Raw genomic sequence first — 27505 nt, 5'->3', positions numbered from 1 at the left:
AATTTAATGATATACCAGATTTCAAATTAATTGTTTATCTAGTGTGAATTAATGTGCAATCAAATTAAAGCTAAAATTGACCTGTGAAGCAGGCAGCTGTATGTAATACGCAATCTTTTGCATAAAATTCTATCAAACTGCAAAACATATATAATTTTTTTCTATATTTAGATTTCATGGGCCAAATTAAATTAACAAGTATGTTGTTTATTATTACTAAAACCGATTTGGTTTGACTTTTCCGATCGCGTCGCGTTCAGCTTTTTCAGCTACGTCATACATAAACAATACCCGCACCTTAACCACAGTTTTTTTATTGGTGGATTCAGCTTACCGCTGATTGGCTGCTGGTTAACTAAGACTAAATTATGCACGGACAGAACAACAACATATCAGGGAATGAAAAATTCACATGGGTACTCGTGACTGTCGAAATTGGGCTATTTTTCGAAAGTGTACACTTGTGATAAAACAATACAATGGTACATAACATATATAGCTGTAGCTCTGTGAATAAATTTTGGGTTAGAAAATATAAAGCTACAGTGCATACAATACTTACATGTACAAAAAAACTTTACGGCAATTTGCCGCGTATAAAAATAACACTATTTTTTAAAAATATTTACATCATACCATACCACATTTTGTGCAAATAATCCATTTAAATAATTCTTCATTTAGTTTACTACTGTTAATAATTGTAGCTTTACCCGCCCCAAACTTTCTCCTATTAAACAACCTTTAACCGTACTCGGAAAGCGGATCAAGAACTATTTTTTATGTATGTAAACAAACCAGTGTTCATGTATGGAGCGGGTGATCGGGGGTTCAGAGACAGGTAAAATAAAGAAATCTGCAGTAAATGGTTTGTGGATATTTTAGTATATATATATACACCGAAAGTGGTAGGGCAACAGAAGAGAAACGAATCGGACACTTGCCTAATGAAGACGCACATGTACAAACCTCCTTGCACTCTCCACTTCCGTCTCGTTCTTTCACACCATCGTTCAATTCTATTATTGACTGTCGATTGCCGATCGAAAGGTGTAGAAATCGAGGAATTCATACCTATCACTTTGACTGGCAAGTTAGTAGGTAATACATGTGCATTATACATTTACGGTATTTACATGAAATGAACGCTTAGCACATGCAACTTTTAAATATTATATTTTTTATAACGCCGTACTCTGGACCGTAGCTTGAGGCTATGGTTTAACGCCCGTTTACAAAGAGAGAGAGAGAGAGAGAGAGAGAGAGTTTAGCACAGAATTTAAACATACGGAATAGTCGATTTTGAATGAAAAATATTGGGGGGAAATAAACTGTTCTGAGAAATCCTTCAGCTCTGGCATTGCATAAGCGTATACTGATAACTCGGCCTAAAAATAGGAGTTAACCAATCATATAGTTTTCACACCGGCGGCGTGTATAATTTATGCATGACGTAGCCGACAGAAATGATCGTGACGCTATAGGAAAAGTCAAACCAAATCGGTTTTGATAATAAAGTATACAGCATATAATAATACCAAATGAACTAAACTCATAATAGAGTTATATTTTATAACATTGTTTGTTACTCTTTCTGATTTTATTAAACAATTTCAGGTTTTAAGGCATAAACTACTCATACATATAGTTTATATCATTTATATTATTAATATATAGCAAGTCATATAACTAGGGTACCACAATTTGGGTACTGATGATTAAATCCATGTATTACGCACTGTATATATATTTTTATCTATTGTATTATATGATTTTACAAAGAAGCCCACTATAAAAGAACAGATAACACAGATAACAAAACGTGATTCATTTACTAAAGTGTCATCAGACAAAACAGCATACAGTAATCTGCTTAAATCAAAACTGAAGCACTAGTCTACAGCATAATACAATATCGTATTTTAAAACGGTAAATGAGAATGTACTTAAATCCAGCTCTGTTAAACAGTGCACTTTGTTATCCTATTTTTGAGTCAAAAAGTTGGAAAAGAAACAAATTTATCTATCTTAAAACATAATGACATTATTTATAATCTTTTTCCATAAATCAAAAGCTGTACAGTGTACAAACTTTTTTACGTATAGAAGCCTCGAAAGCAATATTTTCAACAATCAACTTTAAATAAGAGAACACATTCCCTACACTGGACATAAGATTTGAATACATCAGATAGTTTCCTCCGATAAAAAATTTTGAAAAGTATTTCCATACCTTCTTATATGTATCTAATGAACACTTTGTTGCCATTAAAATCTAATGAATTCTTTGACAGCCTGAAATTTTAAAATACATTTGTATAAGACAGACACGATTAAGTAAAAATAAATACCATCAATTCTTCTGCTCAAAACCTTTTATACCATACAATAACTTTTCTTTTGAATTGAATTAAAGCCGAAGTATGCACTAAACATTTCTGGTGATAAAATAAAATCACAAAACACTTGCATTCTCACAATCATTTAACCCAATAATGAACACATCTGTGACAATGGACTAGATAAATCTTGTATCACCTTTTTTACTTAACTAGTTCTAACCCAGACACTGAGTATTCTCCCTTTGTCATCACATTAACATTGTTGGCCGTTGGTTTTGTGAGTCTATTACCTCATCCAATATTATTGTGTCACATTTTGTATATACAGGAAATACTTGAAATCAGTCATCTTCATTGACACAATTTCTATCAGATATTTCTCTGTGTCTTCAACCTTCATTTAATCCTCTTCCTTATGGACACAACTTTTTTCACTCTTTGTAACGGAAAAGTCCTCTTTTTACATCTCAATAATGGATACGAAGTAATCTCTTATTTTGTTGCCCATCAATTGTCTGTGTCTTTCACTTCATTTCAGAATAATCTTTCATGTTTTCCTTGCCGTTGTTACAGATTATTCCTGCGTCTCTTCGTCTTCTTTATGGATTGGTTCAAACGGCAGCACTCCCTGTCCTCTGTCTGGATCAGGCATCCAAAATATTTTACTGCTCTTGATCTCGATCCCCAACTTACTGTCAACACAGAGAAGATGTGCATTACAATACGTATTAAGGCCTAGATAATGAAAGTATACACGTCACTCCACGTGTCTGTCAACATAGAAAAGAGATATATTTATCAATGCATATAATATCAAAACAGATAAATAAGATTTTATGTTCTAATCAATACAAAGAAGAGATTTAAAAGCCACAAGTTATACATACAATATCATAACTGGTTATTAACCTGAAAGTAACCTGAAATCGGAGACTTATCTCAGAACCAACGTAGACACAGTAACTGCTGGCACAAGAAGCAGACTATGGCGCTAAGTTCCTCCTCTATTTGAAGTAGTAAAAAAATAAAAGTCAACATGCCCAAGATGTTCTTTAGAATGTAAATGCTCACCTCATGTTTTGTGGAGTGAGGAAAATAAACTGCTTGTGTTTCTGGTTTCTGGCAACTACCATCATCATGTCCATAGAGATCCTCCTGTTGACCATGTCCTGTCAAACACAAGGTAAAAAAGTGTAAATCATTTGACAACATTAAGTGTATGAGTGTAATAAATGTATATAGATGTGATCCTTATTTTGACCCTGTTCTGTAAAATACAGGGTAAAAAAGTGTAAATCATTTGACAACATTAAGTGTATGAGTATAATACATGTATATAGATATGATCCTTATTTTGACCCTGTCCTGTAAAATACAGGGTAAAAAAGTATAATACATTTGACAACATTAAGTGTATGAGTGTAATACATGTATATAGACATAATACTTCTTTTAACCATGTCCTGTTAAATGCATTGTGAAAAAAAGATAATGCATTGTTCAATGTAACATGCAGGAGTGTAATTTATATATACAGACATGATAAAGATTCTACTATTGACCTTGTTGTGTAAAATACATTGAAAGGGGTGTAAATACATCGTACAACAAAAGTTGTCAGAGTGTAATACATGTATATAAACACATGATAAAGATCCTTCTATTGTAAAATACAACACATGCTGAAAAGGAAAGCGTAAGAGTGTTACATATTGAAAAATTTGATTTCTCATATACTGACTACATCCTGTTAAACAAAATGTAATCAAAGTGTTAAACGCAAGTATAGGTATTTTCTATTGAATGGAGTCCTGTATTTCACATCCTTAAGTGTAAAAGTGTAACAAATGTATACATAAAGAGTTTATTTGCCTCATGAAATACTTATTACCTAATCAAATTGATTTTTTTGTTTTATTACAAATAAATATTTGCGTCTATTTTGTATGTGTATGCAGTTTTGCTTAACTATTGAAACCGTTCTATTGAACTGCTGGTCAACAGACTGCAATCTATTCGGCCGCCGGTCAATAGACATCGATCTATTGGACCGCCGGTCAATAGACTCTGATCTACTGGACTGGTAACGTATTTCAGAACGCGGGGTATGTTGAGGCTTTCCGATTGATTTCACAGCAATGTGTAGAAAGTCACTTGTCTGTACGTCATACGTAATGAGGTCATAATTACCTTTGACGTCACGACCTGCAGCCTTTTGACATTTCTCAGGGAATGTATTGTAATTAGTGAATTTTACTGAACATTAGTAAAACTGCTTGTTTCCTTTACATAGGCACTGTTTTTAATACTTGTGATACCAAATATAATATTATCAATATAGAGTATCAAATGATCAGCAGTTTTAAAGCTTCATATAAGGTAACTGACTATTCATAAATTATTGTTTGGAGAATCCCCTTCTACATGTAAACTAATAAGTGAAGATGTTTTAATGCATACACAGCTATGGCGTAACTGAAAGATCAAAACAATCTTCGTATATTGTATAATGGCATGAAAATCTTCTGTAATATACAAATTGTAAACCCTAAATACTAAAAATGAAATTAGATAATAAAACAATTATTCAATGCCTGAATAGTCAATAGACCAAAAAAAAAATTTCATTGCAGATCATACTGAGCTGTTCCCTGCACCTCGGGAAAAATATTAGGGTGTATCCACTGCTCAAGCATAATTTTTTTGTATCATATAATCTCTAGTCCTTATAAAACTCCCTTGAGGTGATGAACAATAACTTTAGTTTACATTATAGTGTAAAGCAATGTATAAAATGAGGTAAAGTGGGGTTACCATGAAAACGTCAAACTCGTCCAAACATCTAAACGGGGATTCCATGGCATCCCACAAGGCAAGGATGAAGCAGACAGTGGAGAAAGATCTCTCGCCACCGGACAGTGACCGCATGTCCTTGGCCCCCTCCCCCTCCGAACTCGTGGGTTGGACCTACAAAAATAAATATCACATGTCAAAGTAATCACAACAAAAATATTTATAAAACATACCCTACTTGTGGGTTGGACTTACAGAAAATACACAACTTAAAATTCAGTATCTGTTTGTAACGTGCTAGTTCATTAGCTACATAAAAAGTTAACACTTGTATGTACCATGCACATACTTCTCTGTTGAAGTCACAATGATTCATGCCATACAGCTTAACACATGATGTTACTGTTCAATTCTATATACATTTTTTTTATATTCAATTTAAAAAAAAAATCTTTTTATTGATGGAAAAAAATTGAATAAAATAGCTACATAATTTACACTCAAATAAACTGGTGTGAGAGGTTAACATTTATAAACAACTTTGTGATTTAAATAGGTACACCAGCTTATTTCAGCATGAATTCTGTAGCTATTGAAATTATTCCTTTAGTGTAAAAATGTTCGTAACAGGGTAACAATGGACTACAGGTAAGATATCAGATGTCTGTAGCTATTGAAATTATTCCTTTAGTGTAAAAATGTTCATAACAGGGTAACAATGGACTACAGGTAAGATATCAGATGTCAAAGTGCTCTAGATAAGGATCTCCATCAAACACATCCTACATATCAAACTGTCAGTAAGAAGTACTTCATATAATTTACACATTGGACTCCATATTTTCGATTCCAACAGGACTTCATGTATACACTTGAATAATTTCTTATCCATTCCTATATTACCTGGAGATTGACTAGATTGACACACCTCCACACATTAGTCATTCCTAACGAAGCACTGTATGCAGACCTACCTACAAGGCCTACGGTATTAATGACAAACTAAAACAGAGCATTCCCCGGATGTAATACTTTGTCTTTGTTACATGTATATCAAGGTGTTGAAAAATTTGGTTGTTTTTTTTACTTTTATGCACTTTTCAAATTAAATGGTTCATTAGAGTCCAAATCCCAAAGTTGACTAATATTGTGTGTGGAGATACTGTTGTTAATTTAGAAAAAAGCCTTGTAACCCACGGCAGTTTGAAAAGAGGGTCAGTACGTGTTAGTAACATATATACTCGAATAAAACATGAGTTGTTTTATTTAATACATTTTTACTTCACTTCATTCTGATTCATATCAAATCTAAATGATAAAATCAACCTTTTTTCATATTTCTAAAATCACTCACTAATATCAATGAATAAGACTTTTTTTTTTCTTTCAAAAAGTTGAATTCTTAGCATTTCAAAATATTATTTCTTGAGATGAGTTCATTGTTGGTACATGTACAAACGATTAAGGGTGCAAAAAGGTCACAACAGAGAGGGCTTCAAAGTGAAACTATATGAGTGTTTGGAAAATCATCCAAACAAGACTTACATTCATTTCTAGTGTTTCCTTTGAGTGATTAAAGCTCATTTTCCCAGTATAATTCCTATTGCTAAGCAGAACAATGAAGAAATATTTGGCTCGCATGGCAATGAGCTTTCTGAACTCAGAATACTGCTGTTGACGGTGAATCATTACTTTTTCTAGTTGCTGAAAGCAATAAAATACATAATCCTTACAACAACATTCAAAACTGGACACAATGATCAAGAAAAAAGAAACCTCAGCTGTGTAATACATGTACAAGGCTTTGAGACCATGTAGGTCATCATAAATAAAAACCCAGACCAAGATTTATCAAGGGTTTTCATTCTTCAAAGCCAATTTTCCTGATAAAACTGAGTCAACCCCTTGTACCTTCACAGCATTGCTAGTTTCTTTCCTCTTCCATTGTGACCATGATCACAGAAAATAATAAACATACTAGGATCGAGATGGTCTCTTTTTTGTGAGATATATCCATTTTGGAATTCCACGTCGGTTTAGTGATGGCGACTTGCTCAATGAAATTAAGCTTAACACGAAGAGAAATGAAGCTTCGCATTTTCCGAGAATTTGTTTTTCGTTTATCCAATGCCTCTAACAACGCCTGAAATTAAACAAAGTTTTCATGGACAAAAAAAAAAAAAATTGAACGTTAAGTTACCCTTTCAATGAATCATCAGCAGATTGAATCGGTGTTACCAAGTTTGACTGGCCTTAAAATAATCGATTCTAGGATTTTACTAACAGCTCAATTAAAGTTAAAAAGTGGAATTCTAAACCTGCACATTGTGAATTTGATTTGCAGCCCATGGTCCCCGTCACAAAATTAAAGGATTTCCAGTCATAAATATATTCAGTCTTTATGAAATATAGATTGGAATTCTTTGTTTATATCATTGAAGCATGTCTTTATGATATTTCAATTTCCCCCAAAAACAATAATTATCTTGGTCAGGCCACCCCTTATATTCAACTCCAGATCAGTGTTTTAAATCACCGCATTTTAATGCATTTCCTTCCGAATATAAATTTTCAAGTTTCTGTTTTAAAAACTTAATTTGTAACTAAACTACTGTCGATGACTACTGAAAGGGTTCAATCATTATTAAAATCTGACGATTAAAAAATGCCTCGCAAATGAAAATGAAATATTCATGCATTGCATGCTTAAACATGACTTTTAAAATTTAAAAATTTAAAACATTAATTTAAACTTGATAAACCCCTAATCTAAAAAGTATTCATTCCAATTAAAACTGAAATACTGAAGAACTGAGGAGCAGGCAACATTTAACTTAAGTCTTCTTTGAAGTTTGCAATTTGATTGACTAAAAATATCTTTATTATATAATCTGTCACATTCATCACTCTCTCATTTGCATCAAATTCTATCTAACTGCTCAACTTTTCTTATATTGTGATTTTGTAGGCCAATATAGATATATTGTTCATTACAGTGTACTAATTTATTAATAAGGAATGAATTAAATTTATACCAGTTACAATATTGTCATTGATTGGTAGGTTTTCAGATTTTATAAACATTTTCTGGTTTTGGAGATAAACTGCTCCAACTTAGTTTATATTATTTAGTGTAATCTATGGCAAGTTAATATACCTTGGGTGCCAATTACATTCATGCATTAAACAGTATATATCTTGAGAATTCAATATTTATCAATATCTATTTTATTTGCAAACATTTCTATATCTACATCATGGGAAATATATATTTATGTAAATTTTGATCCACATTTCAGCAGTTTGAAGATTAAGGCTTTTTCCCTATAGGCCAAATTTCAAATTGCACATAGATGTATACCTTGAGCATTCTACAGCAATATCCAGGAAAATCACAATGTATATAAGAGTTGATTTCTAATTATTCCTACCTGATCAATGGCTAGACATTCTCTGAGCCAAATAGAGTAGATGATAAGTCATTATCAATTCTGAATATCTGGTACCTGTATAAAACTTCTACATTGTTTGACCTCGGTGACAATCTTTCTGTACATGTCTCGTTTCTCATGGAACGTTCTAGTGATCTCCTCCGCATTACCACGACTGTAAATTCAAAATAAATCAAACATTGATACACAAAAGTATTCAACTCCTCTAAACATGTACATTGGTAATGATTACTCTTATATTTGGGGATTGACTTATAATCAAAAGCATCATTTTTTCATGAGTATTTGTCAGGCAATGAACTTATCTTGCTCCTAAAAATCTTTTTCACAATGAATAACAATGAATGGTAAAATCCCAATTACCATATCAGCCAGAATGTACAAAGTTAGAATAAGAACTCTCAAAGATTTACAAACTTTTAATAAAAGCTGAGCACAACTCATTTAACAGCACCAGCACATTGGTACATAAACCCTTCAATTTAATTACACCTATTCAAACACCTGGAGCTCATGGCTGAGGTGTAGGATTCCTCATGTCTTAGATTTCGATCAATTATTTCATTGATTTATGTGAATTTTTCGTATAATGCATTGACCTATATATCTTATTTTAAAAGCTTTTCTCCAGGCTTGGAATAGGTGTGCCAAAGGACTATGTGCGGTATGGTCAAATATCTGCCCCCGATTTCAACCAATTTTTAAATAGTATCGTATAAAAATCAAATCTTCACAAATCATTGTATGGAGGATGCCTATAACTTTAATCTTGATTTTAGTCATCATTGCTCATTCGCTGATTATCTGTGACGTCACCTAAATGACCTATTTTCCGCAAATTTGCAAACAAATGAAAATATTCTCATTTTTGCTCTATATTTTGCATTCGGAAGTATAGAGCGCAGGTCTGCTCAAGTGCGATTTTAACATAAGTTTTTCTTCAGATAGTTATACATATTATACTAAAAAATGGTACTTGAGCAAGCCTGCGCTCGATGTTTCCCAGTCGAATAACCATCGGAAAACACCCATATTTTGCTACAAAACATCAATTTATCAAAATAATGCAATATTCATGACGTCATTTCTACATTATGACGTCACTGTGGTGACAACCTTTTACACCTTTATTTCCAATATGATTTTAACTATCTTTCACCTTATTTTAAAGCTCTTTCTAAAACTTTGATTTCGGGGGGCAAAAATTGCATAAAACCGCACTTAGTCCTTTAATAATTTCCTTGTGACCAATTAAAGACAGAGTTATGTAATCTGTGATATTTTCTGACATTCTGTCTACTCCTTCTATATCTCACCTCTTTTCCTCCGCCTTTATCTGTTTACTAATCTGTGTGATTTCGGACTCCAGATTCTGAATGGACCTCCGCGTGTTCATTCTTTCAGCACAGATCTGTTGGGCTTTTTTTACATCGCTCTAAAACAAAAAAATCAAATTATGGAAAATGTAAAACATATCAAACTTCCATGAAAACAGTTGCACCCGCTGTTGCTGTCAGCTTTAACCGGTAGCCACTTTAAATAAGTTTCTATCACACCAGATCATTTTCTCACTACATTTCAACTGTTCGTTTTAAGCAGCATAGCCAGTGGCCAGTATATTGAAATCCAATGTTCTCAATAAGTATGTTTTCAGCAGCCATTATTTCTGTTTTGTGCTGTGAGTTTATGACCAAGGTATGATAATATCTACGACTATCCTTTACATAACTCCCCCAGAGTCTATCCTACATATACTGTGGAATCATTTTTTGTGGATTGTTTAAATTTTACAGGTTGGTGGGGATGTAATTTTAGGTATTATCTTGTATCTACAAGCGAAATATGACTTAATAATCCTAATTTATTAATTTGTGGATGAGAGGTACCCACGAACTCCACGAAAATTGAGCCACTACGAAATCAAATGATTCCACAGTAGCTCCTATAGAGTGAATCCTACATATAGCTCTTACAGAGTTTATCCTACAAAGAACTCCTATACAGCATCCATCGTACATATTACTTGTATGTAGTCTATCATTCATATACTGTATACAGGGTTATTTTCACCCCGTGTTATTTTCGCCCTTCTACACTTGCAAACGGATTCGCCCCGTCATAAATTCGCCCAGACTTGCTTGTGTACTAAAGAAAATGCTTGAAACATTGGAATTTGCCAAGTCTTAAATTCGCCTGGTGACGAGGGTGAAAGGGGCAAAAATAAAACAGGTGCGAATATTTCCCTGTATACAGTAACTCCTATATATTACTCCTACTGAGTCTTTAATACATATAATTCCTACAGTTTATTCTACATGACTCCTATGTATTATATCCTTCCCATAACTCCTACGTAGTTCATCCTACATATTACTCCAACAGAGTTTATCCTAAAAAAATCTCCTACCTCCAGGATTTTAGACTCCTCCTCGACCTTCCTTTGCTCCTCTTTAATCTTGGCCTCTTGTTCACTCAGCTTCTGCTCGTAGTGTTTCCGGTGAGATTTTGCCTGTTCTATGTCCACCTGGGCTAGCCCAAACTCATCCTGTTTTTATAGATTTAAAACTACTACCTTTTGAAGAAAATATTGAACACCGAGAAACAAAACAACACAAGTAAGACTTGTGAATGTACATGTATTCAATCTAAAAATTTAAAGCTTTAACTTCTAAATGCATTTTTTAATATGTATACTTCATCAATTCTTCTTCCCTTTGCTTCCATTCACCCTTTCTGTTTTTCATCTGATTTTACCTTGAGTGGCTCTCCGACTTCTGCTTTCTCTCTCATTTTACTTTCAACCTCTTTGAACTTCTGCTCCTCGGCCTGGAACTGTGAGAGCGCCTCCTGGTACTGTGTGTGGAGCTCGTCCCTGACCGCGCTCATCTCGGTGATCTGTGTCTCCAAGTTACTGACCTCCTCTTCCTGCCAAATCAAATCAGTCAAAATGACACCTCCCCATCTGGTCTCCTAATGACACCTCCCCATCTGGTCTCCAAATGACACCTCCTCATCTAAAGTCATAATGACACCTCCCCATCTAAAGTCATAATGACAACTCCCCATCTAGTCTCATAATGACACCTCCCCATCTAGTCTCATAATGACATCTCCCCATCTTGTCTCATAATGACACCTCACCATCTTGTCCTATAATGACATCTACCCATCTAAATTCATAGTGGCATCTACCCATCTAGTCTCATAATGACACCTCCCCATCTAGTCTCATAATGACCCCCCCCCCCCTATTTCTCTCATAATGACAACTCCCCATCTTGTCTCATAATGACACCTCCCCATCTAGTGTGATTACAAATAAGTATACATGTACATTATTTAGAGTGATGAAAAGCAAACCCAATTTTAAATGTTTCCATGGTCTTCAAGTGAAATAATGACAACTCTAGCGACATCTTCTCATTCTATGTGCTCATCAATCATCACTTTTTTATTTTCAACATAATCAGAGACAATTAATTGTTTGCTATGTTTTCGGAAAAACCATACATGTGACTTTTTGAAGTGATGATGCTTTTAGATTAACAATCAGAATAAATTTAGGAAATTGAGGAAAGGGTCCAGTTTTTCTCAACACTACATTTCTAATTGCACCAGAAAACTTACCAAGGTGGTGACATCTATAGGGGCAGGGTCCTCTACACTCTTTAGCTCATAGATTTCCTTCAATATAAACAGAGTGTTCATTAAAAATCAGTTTTCAACTTTGCCAGTGTCATATTATTGCAGAAATATATATCTCTATATGTACCAATATTGTTAAAAAAAAAATAAATCAAAATTCATAGATTTACCTCCTCCATATCTACATACATTAAGTTTTTATAGAGCTCATGAACATTAAATTGTGCATCCAATGATGCGACTTATATAAAACAACGTTGGGTCCCTGGACGGCCCCTTACATTGTTCAGTTTGTTGAGGCGCTGCCCGATCTTCATCAGCTGCGTCTCACACTTCTTCTCCTCGTTCTGATTCTGACGCAGGTTGTCCCGGACCGTGACCTTGACCTGCTCCTTTTTCTGGATTTCCTGTCTGAGCTGGGTTAGCTCCCCCTGGAGGCGGTGGATGTCCTGCTCGGTGTTGGAGGTCAGGAAGCGGGCGTGGGTATTGTTGTTGGAATAGTACCTGAGGGAGGGTACGCTGTGAACCTGGTCCCCCTCAATGGTGAACGCCTGTAGAACAGAGTACAGTCAATATGTGTCAAATAGAGCACAGTGAACGCCTGTAAAAGATAGAGCAGTGATCGGCTGTAAAAAATAGAGCACAACACAATGAACGCCTGTTAAATAGACCACAGTTAATGTCTGTAAAATAGAGCATAGTGATTCCTGTTAAATAGAGCACAGTGAAATCCTGTTATTAGAGCACAATGATTTCCTGTTAAATATAGCACAGTGAAGGCCTAAAACTAGGGCAAAGTGATCATTAGTAAAATAGAGGACAGCGAACAACTGTAAAACAAAGCACAGGACAGTCACTGCATGTAAAATATACACATTTTATGCCAGTAAAACAGAGCAAAGAACACATTCAATGCCTGTACATAATGCACAAGACACAATTCCTATAAAATAGAACATTTCGAAGACCTGTAAAATAGAGCACAGTGAAAACACTTAATGAAATGCTATCTGATATTACTGTCTCAGGCTCTTACTATATATACAAAACCTATGGGGTGCCAACCGTAATCATTGGGTAAGTTACCTCGTGACAGTTCCTGGGCTGGGCCTGAACGTCTGGATCCATGACAGTTCGGGCTTCTTTCTTGTCTTCAATCAACAGAATATTCTCTATTCCTCTCTACAAAAACAGACAACAATATTAATGGAAAAGCTCCAAAACTCGTGAAATTAGTTCTTTTTGGGAAATAAAATTTCCAATTAATTTGTAAAATTTTCTTGGAAGAACAGATGGTTGCTGTTAAAAAAATTCAGCATTTTTTTTAATAAAGTTAGTAAACATTGTATGTGCTATGTTGAATCAATATCAGCACTAAGCCTCGATGACAGAAATGTTCACATGTTCATTTTTTCAAAACTTTCTGGTTTAACGAAAAGGATAATCAGTCCTAATCTTTACCTGATCAATCAAGGTGTTCATGACAACCGGGTCATTGCAATCAATCATGTCAAACACGGCCGGAAACCGCTCACTGTGAGCTCTCTGTAAACAGACAAATCACAATACAATTCCAACGTCTGTAAAATTAATCTAGCGATGTGTCAAGGTAAAATGATACAATCCCAACATCTGCAAAATAAATCTAGTAATCACACTTACCAATCTAGAGATGTCGTACACAGAACCCTGAAAAACACAAAAACGGAAGTTTATGACTTTGTTAGGAGAACAGGTTCATTTTCATTAGCATGTCAAGGAATAAATGTACACAAATACAATAAGTAGCAATATTTGCAGACATGAAAATGGCATCTTGAATGAGAACCAAATTTCATCTAACAACTCTGACCTTGAACCTGGAGACTATGATGGACGGCCTCTGTCTATCGTTACACACGCGGTCAAATACACTCTCCAGAACTTTCTCATCGTGGTGGTCATGGCAACAGAACGATTGCAGAAGCGCCCCCAGGCATCGCTCCACACCCATCGCCCACTTAGGTTCTTTCAGCTTAAAGCAAGCTCCTACAAGAAGAGAGAGTTTCCAAATGAAAAAGTTTCAGTACACTTTTAAGTTGAAATATCAAGGCACCAAGTTTTCCTGTATATATACATCAATATTAGAGATGAACAATCCTTGAATGATGCTTAAATTTTATCCCATCAAGTATTTTTTAATCAGTTACTTATTACGTATTTTATACACTATTGAGTCTTTATAACAATTACAGCACTGGCATGTCATTGCTCACCTAGGGGACCCCTGGGTTTCTGGTGGAACTCCCCCCGCCGGTACCTCTCCTCGATATGCTGTAGAAGCGTCGGCATGTAGGGACCGAAGCGCGCCAGCCGGTCGTTCTTGGCACTAAGGAGGTCGTTTAGCTGTTTCTTTCTCTTGTCTTCATGGGACTTCATACTGTTTACATCCATCCTGTAAAACAAAACTACTGTGAGCATATTGACAACAACTTGTGCAAAGATTATTGTGGCATCATCAATATCATCTACTGAGCCTTTAAACTGTTCTCACAGAAATGAATGTTTTTCTGCTCTCAGTGGGTTCTTTTAAGGAAATACATTTGTGTTGTACTCAATACATACTGCATCTGCCTCTCCTCCCCCTTGTGTTTGGTGACCGCAGCCCGGAAGTTTTCTAGGTCATGCTCCGTTGTGGTTTGTTGGGCTTTCAAGGCATTAGCCTGCTCCTGGAGATTTCCTATCTTCTCCTCTCGAGCTCTTCTCTCAGCCTCGTAATCATGCTGGGCACTACATGCAAGAACAAGGACCACCCAAAACTTCAGCAGCATAAAACATGTATGTACACAAACAAAAATTACAGCGATTTCAATCAAGTGTTTACCTTTTATGTAGTTCCTGAATGCGAGCATTGATGTCATCTCGTTCTTTAGCCAGTTTACGCAATTCAGATTCTTTCTTACGAAATTCATTTTGCCGATTTCGGAGGTCTGCCTTGGCTTCTTTCAGCGTTTCCTTGGCAGCGTCAAACTGTGGGCGGAGAAGTTTGACCTCCTCATTTGTGGTCCGCAGAAGCTCCTTCAACTCATTGTGTTTCTGAATACATGTCTCAACTTTGGCCTAAATGGATAAAAAAAAAAACCCAGGTAAAATACTAGTAAACATTTACAAGTGTTTCATTTTAATGCCTTTTTCTGACATTACAACCACTTATCTGTTTCTATTGTGAATAAAAATTGAATGTTGAACATTATGAAATATAGAAACAGCTACTGAGTATTTGACTTCAATGAATTTCTTACCTTTGCTTCTTCTACTTTCTGTTTAAACTTTGGGATCCTGGATTCTTCCTGCTGTAGACATTTCTGCATTTGCTGTAAATCCTGCCCCCAAATATCAGGAAAATTATCATACAATACATATAAACAACTCAAGTCGAAAGGTGTTCTCATTATTAGTCCAAAACACTTAGTACATCACATCTGGAGCTGACTGAGGTAGTAAAGGACTTACCCTTTCCCTGGAGATAACAAATGCCCAGGCCAGTTCTTGCTTGCGTTTTTCCATTTTTCCTTTCAGTTCATCAAGGGCTGTTAAAGACTTGAATTTCTGCTCCCAATCCAAAACTTCTTTCTCCAAAGTAGGCAGAGTCTAAAACAGGCCCCATGATTAATCATTTATTAAATTGTTTTGTTAATAAAACAATTCTGTCAAATAAGCTATTTATTCACATTTTTGCCAAATAAATCAAGTTACCTGTAAAAGAATTGTTTATATAATTATATAATTGAATAAATTTCTTCTCAAATTTTTGTTGCATCAGATGTACAGGTATACAGCTTTACATGATGAGTTCAAAATAGGAAATTATACAATATTATGTACAAATTATGTTTCCAGATATAAACCTATCATAGAAAACTGTTACCTGTTGCTTTTTTTCAATGATTTCCTTGGTGATCTCCCTTTGTTCATTGGCTCGAGTATAGTCCAATAGCATCTGTTCAAGCTGTGTGGCTTTTAAGAAGAACTACAAAATCAAAAGAATGACAGCACCAATTAAATTCTGTATTGCCTATTTCTATCTTTCAGACATCAGAAACACCCCTGTTAAACACAAAATAAGAAAGAAGAGTCATTGAGTATCAGTGAAGTCTCCAGTTAGGGCCCGTGGAGTCTCCATTTAGAACCCGTGGAGTTTCCAGTTAGGACCTGTAGAGTCTCCAGTTAGAACCCATGGAGTCTCCAGTTAGGACCCCTGGAGTCTCCAGCTAGGACCCATGGAGTTTCCAGTTTATAGGACCTGTAAAGTCTCCAGTTAGAACCCATGGAGTCTCCATTTGGGACCCATGGAGCCTCCAGTTAGGACCCATGGAGTCTCCAGTTAGGACCTATAGAGTCTCCAGTTAGGACCCATGGAGTCTCCAGTTAGGACCCATGGAGTCTCCAGTTAGGACCCATGGAGTCTCCAGTTAGGACCCATAGAGCCTCCAGTTAGGACCCATAGACTCTCCAGTTAGGACCCATGGAGTCTCCAGTTAGGACCAATGGAGTCTCCAGTTAGGACCCATGGAGTCTCCAGTTAGGACCCATTGAGTCTCCAGTTAGGACCCATGGAGTCTCCAGTTAGGACCCATAGAGTCTCCAGTTAGGACCCATAGAGTCTCCAGTTAGGACCCATGGAGTCTCCAGTTAGGACCCATGGAGTCTCCAGTTAGGACCCATAGAGTCTCCAGTTAGGACCCATGGAGTCTCCAGTTAGGACCCATAGAGTCTCCAGTTAGGACCCATGGAGTCTCCAGTTAGGACATATAGAGCCTCCAGTTAGGACCCATAGAGTCTCCAGTTAGGACCCATGGAGTCTCCATTTGGGACCCATGGAGTCTCCAGTTAGGACCCCTGGAGTCTCCAGTTAGGACCGGAGGTGCGTCTGATAAGGACTCCTTGTTACCTTGTATCTGTCATGAGGTGACTTGGAATTCAGAAAGTTCCGACTCGTGTCCTGGTTAAGAATGGCCACCGGGTTGTCTACTTGGATGTTGAACTGATCTAGGATGGCGTTTAACTCTTCCCTCTTTGTAGATACAACCTTACCTGTAAACAATTACCATAGAATACTTGACCTACAGAACAGACCGTTTAAGGACTTGGATTTTAGTTCTATAGTGCAAAGTAGAAAATTAACTAACATTATTTTTCAAAACCTGCACATACTATGTAACATTTTTCATTCAATTTTAATAAATTAGTCATAAATGTTCGTCAATAAGTTAAGGTTGACTACATGATAAAAAAGAAAAGCTTAGCCAATCTTATATCAGTCTTCAAGTTTATTTTTCCCAGATTTTTCACTTCTGAAAAGCAAGTTAAAGTACATGTTATCTACAAACTACTACAATTGTAATTTGTTCCCTTTCAAATTAAGGAAAGAAGAAATTAGCTTATCTAAACACCTTCTTTAGACTTCAGTTTGTAAGATGACGATCCATCGTGGGTGAACTTTCTCTCCACAATGATTTTGTCCCCGTATGTGGATGCTTTGAATGCATCTGGCCCTCTATTTCTTAGGTGGATTTCTACTTCTGCATTGTATTTGCCCGACTTGATGAAGCCTTTAATCGTGCTCCCTCGGCTGGTGACTGAAGCCTTACCCCCCAGCCCCACCACCAAGGCTGTTATAATGGCACTCTTACCACCTATCAATCAGAATAAATCCAGTTAATTAACTACTTTTCATGTTGTGATTTTGTTTTCAAAAGTGTGTGATTAATGAAGAGTTATCTTTTTGCAAAATGTTACAAGAATTTTGTCAACCTACTTCCATTTCTTCCCACAATAAAGTTGACATGTGGTCCTAAGGACACATCTAGACGACTGTGGCACATGAAATTCTTAAGACAGATTTTCTCAATAATCCCAATGTCAGCTTCTTTCTACAATAAAATGTTACAGGAAAAATTACTACTCTCACTAATATTTTTATACTACCAAAAATTAATTTTGTTAATTTCCTTTGTGAGTGCAAGAAGTCTGATACTGAGAGTGGGTTACTTATTATGACCCATACCGAGTTAATGTCGAAATCTGCCCTCTGTGTAAGGTTCATCTCATCTTCATCCTCTTCTTCCGTAACTCTGCTACTGGTTCCTGCTTGACTGGTAGTCTTTTTTCGACTTGGTCCAGCAAGCTCCTCACCTTTGCGTTTTGACATAGCTGTCTTTTGTTCTCTCAACTATACCTTTATGTATGCTGCTCACATATCTTACAGCTGCTCAAGTCCACCCAAATTGCTGTAAATAAATAAATGTATAATTTATAAATAAAAGGTATTCTTGCTAAAAAGAATATACACTGCATAATGTTGTGTATAAATCAATTTATTATTTTGCTTATTTTTACTTCCTAAAAAAGCAGATATGCAAAGCACTTCCAATAATGAATGGCAATCAAATCGAAAGTAACTAATTCGTTATCATTTTTCAACAAAAAATTTCATAATTATTATTCCTCAACATAAGCTACAATATAACAAAGATATCTTATATGACAAAAACAATATTAAGAAACATTAATTTTCGGAAGAAAAAAAATTGCCGCCAAAATATCACCAGTGCCAGTGGAGTGCAAACATATTTTAAATGATGCCATTACTGCAAGCTAATTAATCAATAAAAACACAAAGTGTGCATCCTATTCTTACACACTGCAATTTGTCGCTGTTCTTGTTTTCCTTGTCAGTCTAAACTACTTTGAGTAACTTTCAAACTTCACATCCTTTTTTCGAGGGCTTTTCTTACATCGTTCGTCAGATGATTCGCTCATTGGTATTGATTTACAATTTTTTTCATTGATATACAAACAAAAGCATGCTTTCGTTTCTCATTCGATAAAAATGGACATTTCTTTGATCTTTTTGTGTTTATTGTAAGGAAAATGTTTCATATTATGTTAATTGATCTAGAAATTAGTACACTTGGTACAAGCTATCAAATTTTGCAAAAGTCTAATCTTAAAAATGTTTTGATTGGTGAAAGTTTTAAAATTAACGTGTATGCATTTAATAAACACCGACAAATTAAAAGCATGGCGGCTCAAAACAAACGTATTGTCTATGTTGGTAAGGTTTTGTTCACTTTCGAAGCATTCCAATCAGTTACATTGCCAAATCTTTTTATTCTCGAATATTTTTAAAAACTTAAATACATTGTGAGCATTGTTTACGCAGAAATATGTATTTGTTATGGTTTAAATTGTGGGAAAGTAGACTAGATTTCCTAGTGTCCAAATATTACTGTTACAACAAAAAAAGTATCTGATACGTTTGATTTGTTTGATGTTTTATTTTAAACTTATGATTACGAGAATATGTGCAAAATCAATTAAAGAAAAAGAACAAACACTTACTTTATAGGTGTAATCATCACGGACATCATTTATTTTCACTTTAATGTTTAAATTTATAAAATAGTACCCAGGTGCAAGTGTTAAGTCATTCAGACTAGATTGTGATTTCACTTTTGGAATAATGACATTTCCAAAAGCAGGCAGAATTATTTAATTTTTTTTCTGTGAGATGCTGATCATGATGATTGATCAAGCTCCTGAATTTGGTATATTCTATCCCAAGTTTCTGTTTTCAACCCTTTTTGCTCAAAATCTCCATAATTTAAATACCTTTGTGTCCATACTATGTTTATCCAAAAGAACAACAAATTCCAGATTTCCTATTTTGAAATGCTCCCTCTGCTGCTTTAGGGTTAAATACACAACACAAAGTAGAAAGTCTACTTGGATTATAACATTGAAAAATTGTGCAATATGTGTACTGAGTATTTCTAAATGAAGAAAAGATGTAAAAATGTTATTGTAAATCTCTATAAGAATTTGTTTTTGTTTGTGTTAATTTCTACGGGTAAAAATCATATATGGCCAGAAACTTTGAAACATCATGTTATGATATTCTTATAGAGATTTTCATGGTTATCAGGATCACTGAGGTTTGTGGAAAATATGTCGTTAATGTGCTTGCTAAACCATGTATACAAATGATATTTTCAATACTTATATCAGAGTTGATAATTTGATGTGCTACAGTGCAACTGTATGGGATTTATTCTAAATGTGATGAGGGCCTGTCCTGAGACACATTTTTCTGACTTATTGTGAAATAGCTTCAATAAATGATTTGTTGCAGGGGGGCTGGCAGAGGAGGTAGATGAGAAAACACTGCATGCTGCATTCATTCCGTTTGGTGACATCTTGGACATACAGATTCCTCTAGACTATGAGACAGGTTAGTTAGGGGGATAACTCTATTGGATTATTTTCGCGATGATCTAGTTTTCGCTTTTTTTTGCAATCTTGTAATTGAATATCATATTCTGTAAGAAACTTTTGAATCGTAAAAAATGATGCAAATTAAAAATGTTACAGCTATTCCCCATTTTCGCAAATTTTATGACACACGATAAAAACAGATATACAGTATTATGAGCCCCGGGCATGTAAGGTAAAAAAAACTATTATGAAGTTGTGTATGTTCTAGACAATAACGACTTTGAATTAACTTTTTTGTAGAGAAACACAGAGGATTTGCGTTTGTTGAGTTTGAATTGGCAGAGGTATGTTGGATTTTTGACGTGTTTGTCATTGAAAAAGTGACAAATTGGATTTCAGAATTAAATTACTATAACTAAGTTTAAATACCTTATGAGAGTTACATTTAAAATAGTGAACATTACCTGGACAAGTCTGTTCATTCTTTTGTAGGATGCAGCTGCTGCCATTGATAATATGGTAAATACACTTATTGACTTATTGCAGAAGCAGAAGCATTTGGTTGATATTTGTTATTCATTGAACATCACTGCTTTGATTTTGTCTTGAGTTTAATTTCATTATCACATCTTTAAATCCCATCTACTTTGTCATTGGGAATTTTCCTACTGAATATTCTTGCATGAAATTAAATAGCTATTTATATTTCTGAAATGTCAAATACATGTTACTGGTGTTTATTGGATATGAATTTTAAAATTCCAGAATTATCACTTCAATGAGATACGCCAATTTGTTGAATTTCTGATCATTTACCTCCACAGAATGATTCTGAGATGTTTGGCCGCACTTTAAGAGTTAACATGGCCAAACCAATGAAACTGAAGGAGGGCAGCTCACGAGCAGGTATGTTAATTCTATAGGTGTATAGGTCAAGCTCAGATTTGACACGCCAACAGATACCCATAGATGTAAGATTATTTAAGAAATAAACAGCAAGTTAAAAAGTTCACCAGAATATGAACTTGATTGGTCACATGATCAAATCCTGTGAAGTTCAGAGGGTTTCTCAGAGGATTTGATCATGTTCCAACCAAGTTCATATCCCGGTGAACTTTTTAACATTGCTGCTAATTACTGTATATTTACACTTGAAAAGGCAAATTGTTCAGAATAATTATAATTACTGTGTTTTTATGTTAACAATAATCCAACAGACAAATGATTAATGCATTCGGTAATCATTGTGATGTCATGAAAACGTTCACACAGAGTTGAATGTTTTTGCTATCCAAACGTCAATATTTGCAAATGTAAATACATGTATTGAAAATACAAAATTTGCTGTCGGTATGAAGTCCATATTTAGATATGTTCATGATTTGGATGCAGTTTCTGATTGATCTGTTTACAGTGTGGTCTGAGGATACTTGGCTCCAAGAGTATGCAGGGAAAACAGCAGACAAAAAATCGACAGAGGACCCAGAAGGGGAAACAGAGAAATCTGTGGTCAGTTTCTATGGTAACATGTAGATCAGTAAGGCCAAACAATGAATGTTTAAAAAAAAATTAAAATATGAAAAGATCTAACAAAAAACAAAGGATGTTTAGTTTCCCAGATCGAAATGACCAATTTAATGGTCACATTGAAAGGAAAATATAGCATTTTTTTAATTTCAATCTAATTGCTGCCTTGTTAATTTTCCACAAACTAACCAGAGTGAAGTTTACAACTATACTGAATGCCTTTTTGTTTAGGAATCGGATGCCCCGCCCACCAAGAAACAGAGGACAGGTAACCCCCAGGTGTACCTGGACGTCAAAATAGGCAGCAGTACAGGTAGAATTGTGATAGATCTACGAGCAGACATTGTCCCAAAAACCGCAGGTACGTCTACACTGGGTCAGTTAATAGCGCTGTAGATATATCATAGCAAAAGTGATGCTTATCAAAGAGAAGTTCACAAGTCACAAATTTGTAAAAAAAAAAAAAAAAAAATGGGTACATCATTGATCATCAATTCTAGGTTCAAAAGTACAAACATTTCCTGTGTAATTGTTGTATTGTTATCATAATTCATAGAGAGCTTATTTTTATTTTACAGAAAATTTCCGATGCTTGTGTTCACATGAGAAAGGGTTTGGTTACAAAGGGAGCACTTTTCACAGAATCATACCCCAATTTGTATCCTTTAATACTTCATCAGAGGGTAACCTTAAACACAGGACATTCTTTTTAACCTTGTCTTCATAAATTTTATGCCCCCCTTCCAAGAAGGGAGGGCATACTGTTTAATATTAAATAGTAGCTGTAACAGTATGACAGTGTCATAGATTGTATTGTTGGGAATGTGTACATCTGTATGTGTACAGAGTGTAGAGCTATGACAGTGTCATAGATTGTATTGTTGGGAATGTGTACATCTGTATGTGTACAGAGTGTAGAGCTATGACAGTGTCATAGATTGAATTGTTGGGAATGTGTACATCTGTATGTGTACAGAGTGTAGAGCTATGACAGTGTCATAGATTGTATTGTTGGGAATGTGTACATCTGTATGTGTACAGAGTGTAGAGCGAGCAGGAATAGGAGGGTGTTATTTCTTTAACAAGACTCTGTAGATGTGTCAGGGAGGGGACTTCACCAATCACAATGGAACGGGGGGCAAGTCCATTTATGGTCGCAAATTCGAGGATGAAAATTTCACTTTAAAACACACTGGACCAGGTCAGTTAAAACAAAACTTTCCTCCCTTTTTATTCAGTGTACAGATTATGTAGTTAATATGATGTTTAATAAGTTTATAAGTGATGTAAACTGCTAGTGTGAATCTTATGACAATATTTTTACACGTGTATGAATTGAATTGAATGTGATATTTTGTTTTGTTGACTGAATTTAATTTGTATATTCATGACAAAAATATCTAAATGTTATTAAAGTTTGATTAAAGTTTATTGAATTTGAATTAGTACATATTGAATGAAACTGAGGCCCATAGTATTTTCCCACAGGTATTTTATCGATGGCAAATTCAGGTCCAAACACAAATGGTTCACAGTTTTTTATCTGCACAGAAAAGACAGATTGGTAAGTAGCAGAAACATATACAGCAGTGAATAGACAGTTTGGGAGCTAATCCTTATGGTTCAACATTTTTGAAGTTCAGAAATCCATTTTATTATTCTTTCTCAACATCTTGTTAGTGAAGAAACAAGGTCCCTTTTTAAATTCTAATCCGAACCCAATTTGTGCTGTATGTTGTAGGTTGGACAACAAACACGTGGTGTTTGGGAAGGTGATAGAGGGACTCGATGTGGTCAGAAGGATGGAGGTCAGTTTATAGAAATTGTGGAAACATTCAATGGAAGGGTTAATTTTAAAAGGAAGACACTTTAAGAAAAAAAAAACAAAGAATTAATGCATAATTATTATTTATGATTCAACCAAATGATGGAGGAAATGACAGCTCTGTCAAAAAGGTGCAATCTATGAAACATTCTGCTTTCTAAATAAAACTGCAAAAGGACATCAAACAAGTGGAAATAAATAATTGAGTTCTGATCAAAAAATTTTGAAACAGTTAATGAATGTTGAATGAACATATGGTAGCATTCAAAACTCAAAAGATTTTTGGGAAATGTTTTCTACAGGGAATACATGTAGACAAACTCTGGAAGCTTTGCTGCTAATTGATAAGAATGTCAACTAATCCCAAATGCATGGGAAAGTAGAAAGTTCCAGGGATTGTAGAACCAGAAATACAATTATGTTAGGGTTTACAAATCCAATAAATAAACCGTTAAACAGGAGATTATTCAACATTTGTTTAAACTCTATAATTCTATTTTGTTTAATATATTTACATGTACTTAAAAATTACGAAGGTTATTATATATAACTCTAGAAACTCTCTGACAATGAAATCCACATTTATTTCAGGCTTGTGGAACAAAGTCCGGAAAACCAACACAGAAGATTGTGATCACAAATTGTGGAGAACTTGTTTAGCAATAAATGTTGTACTATTTATGTCTGTGACATTCTATTTCACTGCTAAAGTTTATTTAAAAACCTTGCGTTTTTTTGGATTGAACTTCCAGTGACTATTGTCTCTGTGGTAAATTAAGATACCTAGTTAGGTCATTTGCTTTGGCTTGCAATTACTGTAGGAACCGGTTTGAAAATCAATTGACCAAGAGATGAATTTATTTATGTTCATCGTAAGTGAAAACTTATGACTGTTCATGGTATCAAAATATCTTTGGAGAATCTTACTTGTAAAATTTGTCATAACTTAACCATAACCCATACACTCTTTTAAGGACTTAAAAACTGAAAGATCATCATACAATGTAATATATGTACATATTAGACTGAAAGATCATCATACAATGTAATGTATGTACATATTAGACTGAAAGACCGTCATACAATGTAATATATGTACATATTAGACTGAAAGATCATCATACAATGTAATATATGTACATATTAGATGAACACCTGTATTCTTGTTTCGTATTTTATTATACCGTTATTATGCAACGATCGCCAAACTATATGGACAAATTAGAAGTGCGTATTATGCATCATCTTTTAAAAGATTTGTTCTTAAAACGGGCTACTGATTTATAACCATTAGTATTGTTATACAAATAGGGAAATTCTCGAATGGGCATAAAACAACAATTTTAAATTTTATCGTTATGGAAAAAAGATTTTAAAAGTACACACTTGAGAATTTCTGCTATCGATTTTCATGAATGCTTACAAAATTCAGGATGTGTGATATTTCCTTGATAAGGGAACGTCTTTTATTAATCGTTACAACGAGACCATAACACTGAAGCATTGTTAGCAGCACAGCCTCAATACGACAGTCAAACGACAATATGACCACAGTTTCGGCGTCGGAATCGCCCATTTTTTGATATATAACTGCTCTCTGTAATACTCGGGGATATATATAATGTCCAGCTCAAAAGACAAGACACCAAATCATAAAGTAGAACCATTCCATAAAAACGCAATTATCATCGTTTAACCCCACAGAACATGTTTTATGATACACCTAGGAGACAAAAACAGCACATCAACTGATTTACCGATCCATTCTTTCCGCTAATCGCCGGTAATTTGCTGGTGGTCGGGGTATAATGCCGTGTACCACACGAGTCGCGCTGATAATCCACGTTAATTTCCTAACAAACACCGTGCTTTCTCTCGGCAATGGCGCAGATAGGAAGAAGAGGGAGCTGGAATCCACTGAACTAACTGCACGGGACGACAATGGTGTCAACCAGACGGTTAATGATTGAAAGTTTGTTTTTCAGTTTTTTAAAATGTCTAGACCAATAGTACTTCATTTGTAAGAATCGGAAACGCAACCGCGATGTGAGGAGAGTCGCCCCACGCTGTCATTTTTTGGATTCTTGGCGTTATGTTAAAACATGATAATTTAGTCATTTATAAAGAAATGATCTTAATTCTCTATTCAACTTGTTTTTAATTTTTTTATGTCTTGGAATAAATTATCAATAATAACATTACTTTAATTTTCCTTTAGAGCGTATGTCTTTTTACTATCTAATTATTAATCAGTATGGTATATGCTCAGGTGACCTATTGCTATTCGTTTTCGTACGTCGTCGTGCGACGTACGTTAACAATTTTACAAAATGTACATTTTTACTTTCTTCTTAAAAACTACAAGGCTGATTGTTACCGTTTTTGGTATGAGGCATCTCTATGGTAAGAGGAATCTAAATTATGAAATTCATGGCTCTACCAGCCCCGGGGGGCCACATGTGGGGCCAACTATGCAAAAAAAGCAAAATTTTCAAAAATCTTCTTTTCTACTCCCACACAAGTGAGGAAAAAACAGGTTGCATAGTTATGATGTCCATGAAGCCCCTACTAAAATTGTGAAATTCATGGCCCCTGGGTCAGGGGTTCAAGCTCTAGGGTGGGGCCAATATGGCCATATAGAAAAAATTTATTAAATCTTAGAAAATCTTCTTCTCTTCTCCCATATATATATATATATATATATATATATATATATATATATATATATATATATATATATATATATATATATATATATATATTTGTTTAAAAACACTAAATGCATGATTATGATGTCCATGAAGCCCTCTTCCAAAATTGTGAAATTCATAGCCCCTGGGTCAGGGGTTCAGGCTCTAGGGTGGGGCTTACTCCCAAACATATGTGGGCAAAAAACTAAATACATGGTTATGATATCCACTAACTCCTCTACCTTAATTGTGAAATTCATGGCCCCTGGGTCAGGGGTTCAAGACATGGGGGGTGGGGGCCAATATGGCAACATATTGTTAATGCATATAATGTTTTAAAATCTTCTTCTCTATTCTCACACATCTGTATGAAAAACTGACTTCATAATTGCATGTATGTTTACCAGGGAGTCCTCTACTAAAAATTTTAATTTCATGTCCCCTGCAATATGGGTTTTGAATCTAAGGCAGGGCCAAAATGGATGTATAGGTGTTAATGCATATAATGTTTACAATTTATCTTCTTTACTCCCACACACCTGAAAGGAAAACTGAATTCATGTTTTTGTAGACCAGATATTCAATTTTTTTTGCCAAAATTATAGGTTTCATAGTTCTTTTTGAAAGATTTCAGGCAGGGAGGTGGTCGTCATTACAAATTTAAAATTTTTCTACTCCAGAATGAAGCCTAATTAAATGCATATATGAGGCTCCTCGACAAGTTTGTGTATGGGTTATATGCTACTCAGGTGACTGTCAAGGCCAATTGGCCTCTTTTATAATTTAATGGATTATTAATGTGCGATCAGTTTCATTGATGGCTCTTTAAACAGTCATGAAACCGTTGATAACAAACGACCATAGCTTTAATTGTTCCCCTGACTATCTAACTTAGCTGTTAGCATGGCAAAGCTTTTATAAAATATTGGAACCAACTTAAAGGTTCACTGTTCAATGTCGCTCTTTAAAGGCAAC

The 27505-nt window shown here is 34.9% G+C and overlaps 2 protein-coding genes across 4 annotated transcripts; one reads left to right on the top strand and one right to left on the bottom strand.

Annotated features, from left to right (window-relative positions):
• Window positions 1-1815: 1815 nt before the first annotated feature.
• Window positions 1816-19009, bottom strand: LOC128165482 (structural maintenance of chromosomes protein 6-like). Of its 3 annotated transcripts, none has more exons than XM_052830083.1 (25): window positions 18912-19009; window positions 18279-18501; window positions 18030-18144; window positions 17665-17907; window positions 17163-17305; window positions 16140-16241; window positions 15725-15862; window positions 15514-15594; window positions 15096-15331; window positions 14837-15001; window positions 14488-14666; window positions 14085-14260; window positions 13895-13921; window positions 13694-13777; window positions 13319-13414; window positions 12514-12783; window positions 12215-12271; window positions 11342-11512; window positions 10995-11132; window positions 9904-10022; window positions 8642-8741; window positions 7114-7278; window positions 5157-5309; window positions 3414-3511; window positions 1816-3034 (listed from the first exon to the last, which is right to left on the bottom strand). In XM_052830083.1, the coding sequence occupies exons 2-25, from the start codon at window positions 18420-18422 to the stop codon at window positions 2917-2919; spliced, it is 3318 nt and encodes a 1105-aa protein (XP_052686043.1). In that variant the 5' UTR covers window positions 18423-18501; window positions 18912-19009; the 3' UTR covers window positions 1816-2916. The 3 variants fall into 3 exon arrangements, with proteins under 3 accessions (XP_052686043.1, XP_052686045.1, XP_052686044.1); XM_052830085.1 differs by lacking the exon at window positions 7114-7278 and adding an exon at window positions 6681-6839; XM_052830084.1 differs by having other exon boundaries at window positions 18916-19009.
• Window positions 19010-19213: 204 nt separating this feature from the next.
• LOC128165483 (peptidyl-prolyl cis-trans isomerase E-like) lies at window positions 19214-24519 on the top strand. The gene is made up of 12 exons (XM_052830086.1): window positions 19214-19328; window positions 20406-20504; window positions 20789-20832; window positions 20981-21007; window positions 21313-21394; window positions 21903-21997; window positions 22247-22376; window positions 22594-22673; window positions 23111-23216; window positions 23504-23579; window positions 23757-23823; window positions 24432-24519. The coding sequence occupies exons 1-12, from the start codon at window positions 19295-19297 to the stop codon at window positions 24498-24500; spliced, it is 909 nt and encodes a 302-aa protein (XP_052686046.1). The 5' UTR covers window positions 19214-19294; the 3' UTR covers window positions 24501-24519.
• Window positions 24520-27505: the final 2986 nt, after the last annotated feature.

Source organism: Crassostrea angulata, chromosome 10 (genome assembly GCF_025612915.1).
Source record: "Crassostrea angulata isolate pt1a10 chromosome 10, ASM2561291v2, whole genome shotgun sequence".
In the NCBI taxonomy this organism is placed as follows: domain Eukaryota; kingdom Metazoa; phylum Mollusca; class Bivalvia; order Ostreida; family Ostreidae; genus Magallana; species Magallana angulata.
Note: the sequence above shows the minus strand (reverse complement) of the source record. Positions and strands in the feature narration are given on the sequence as shown.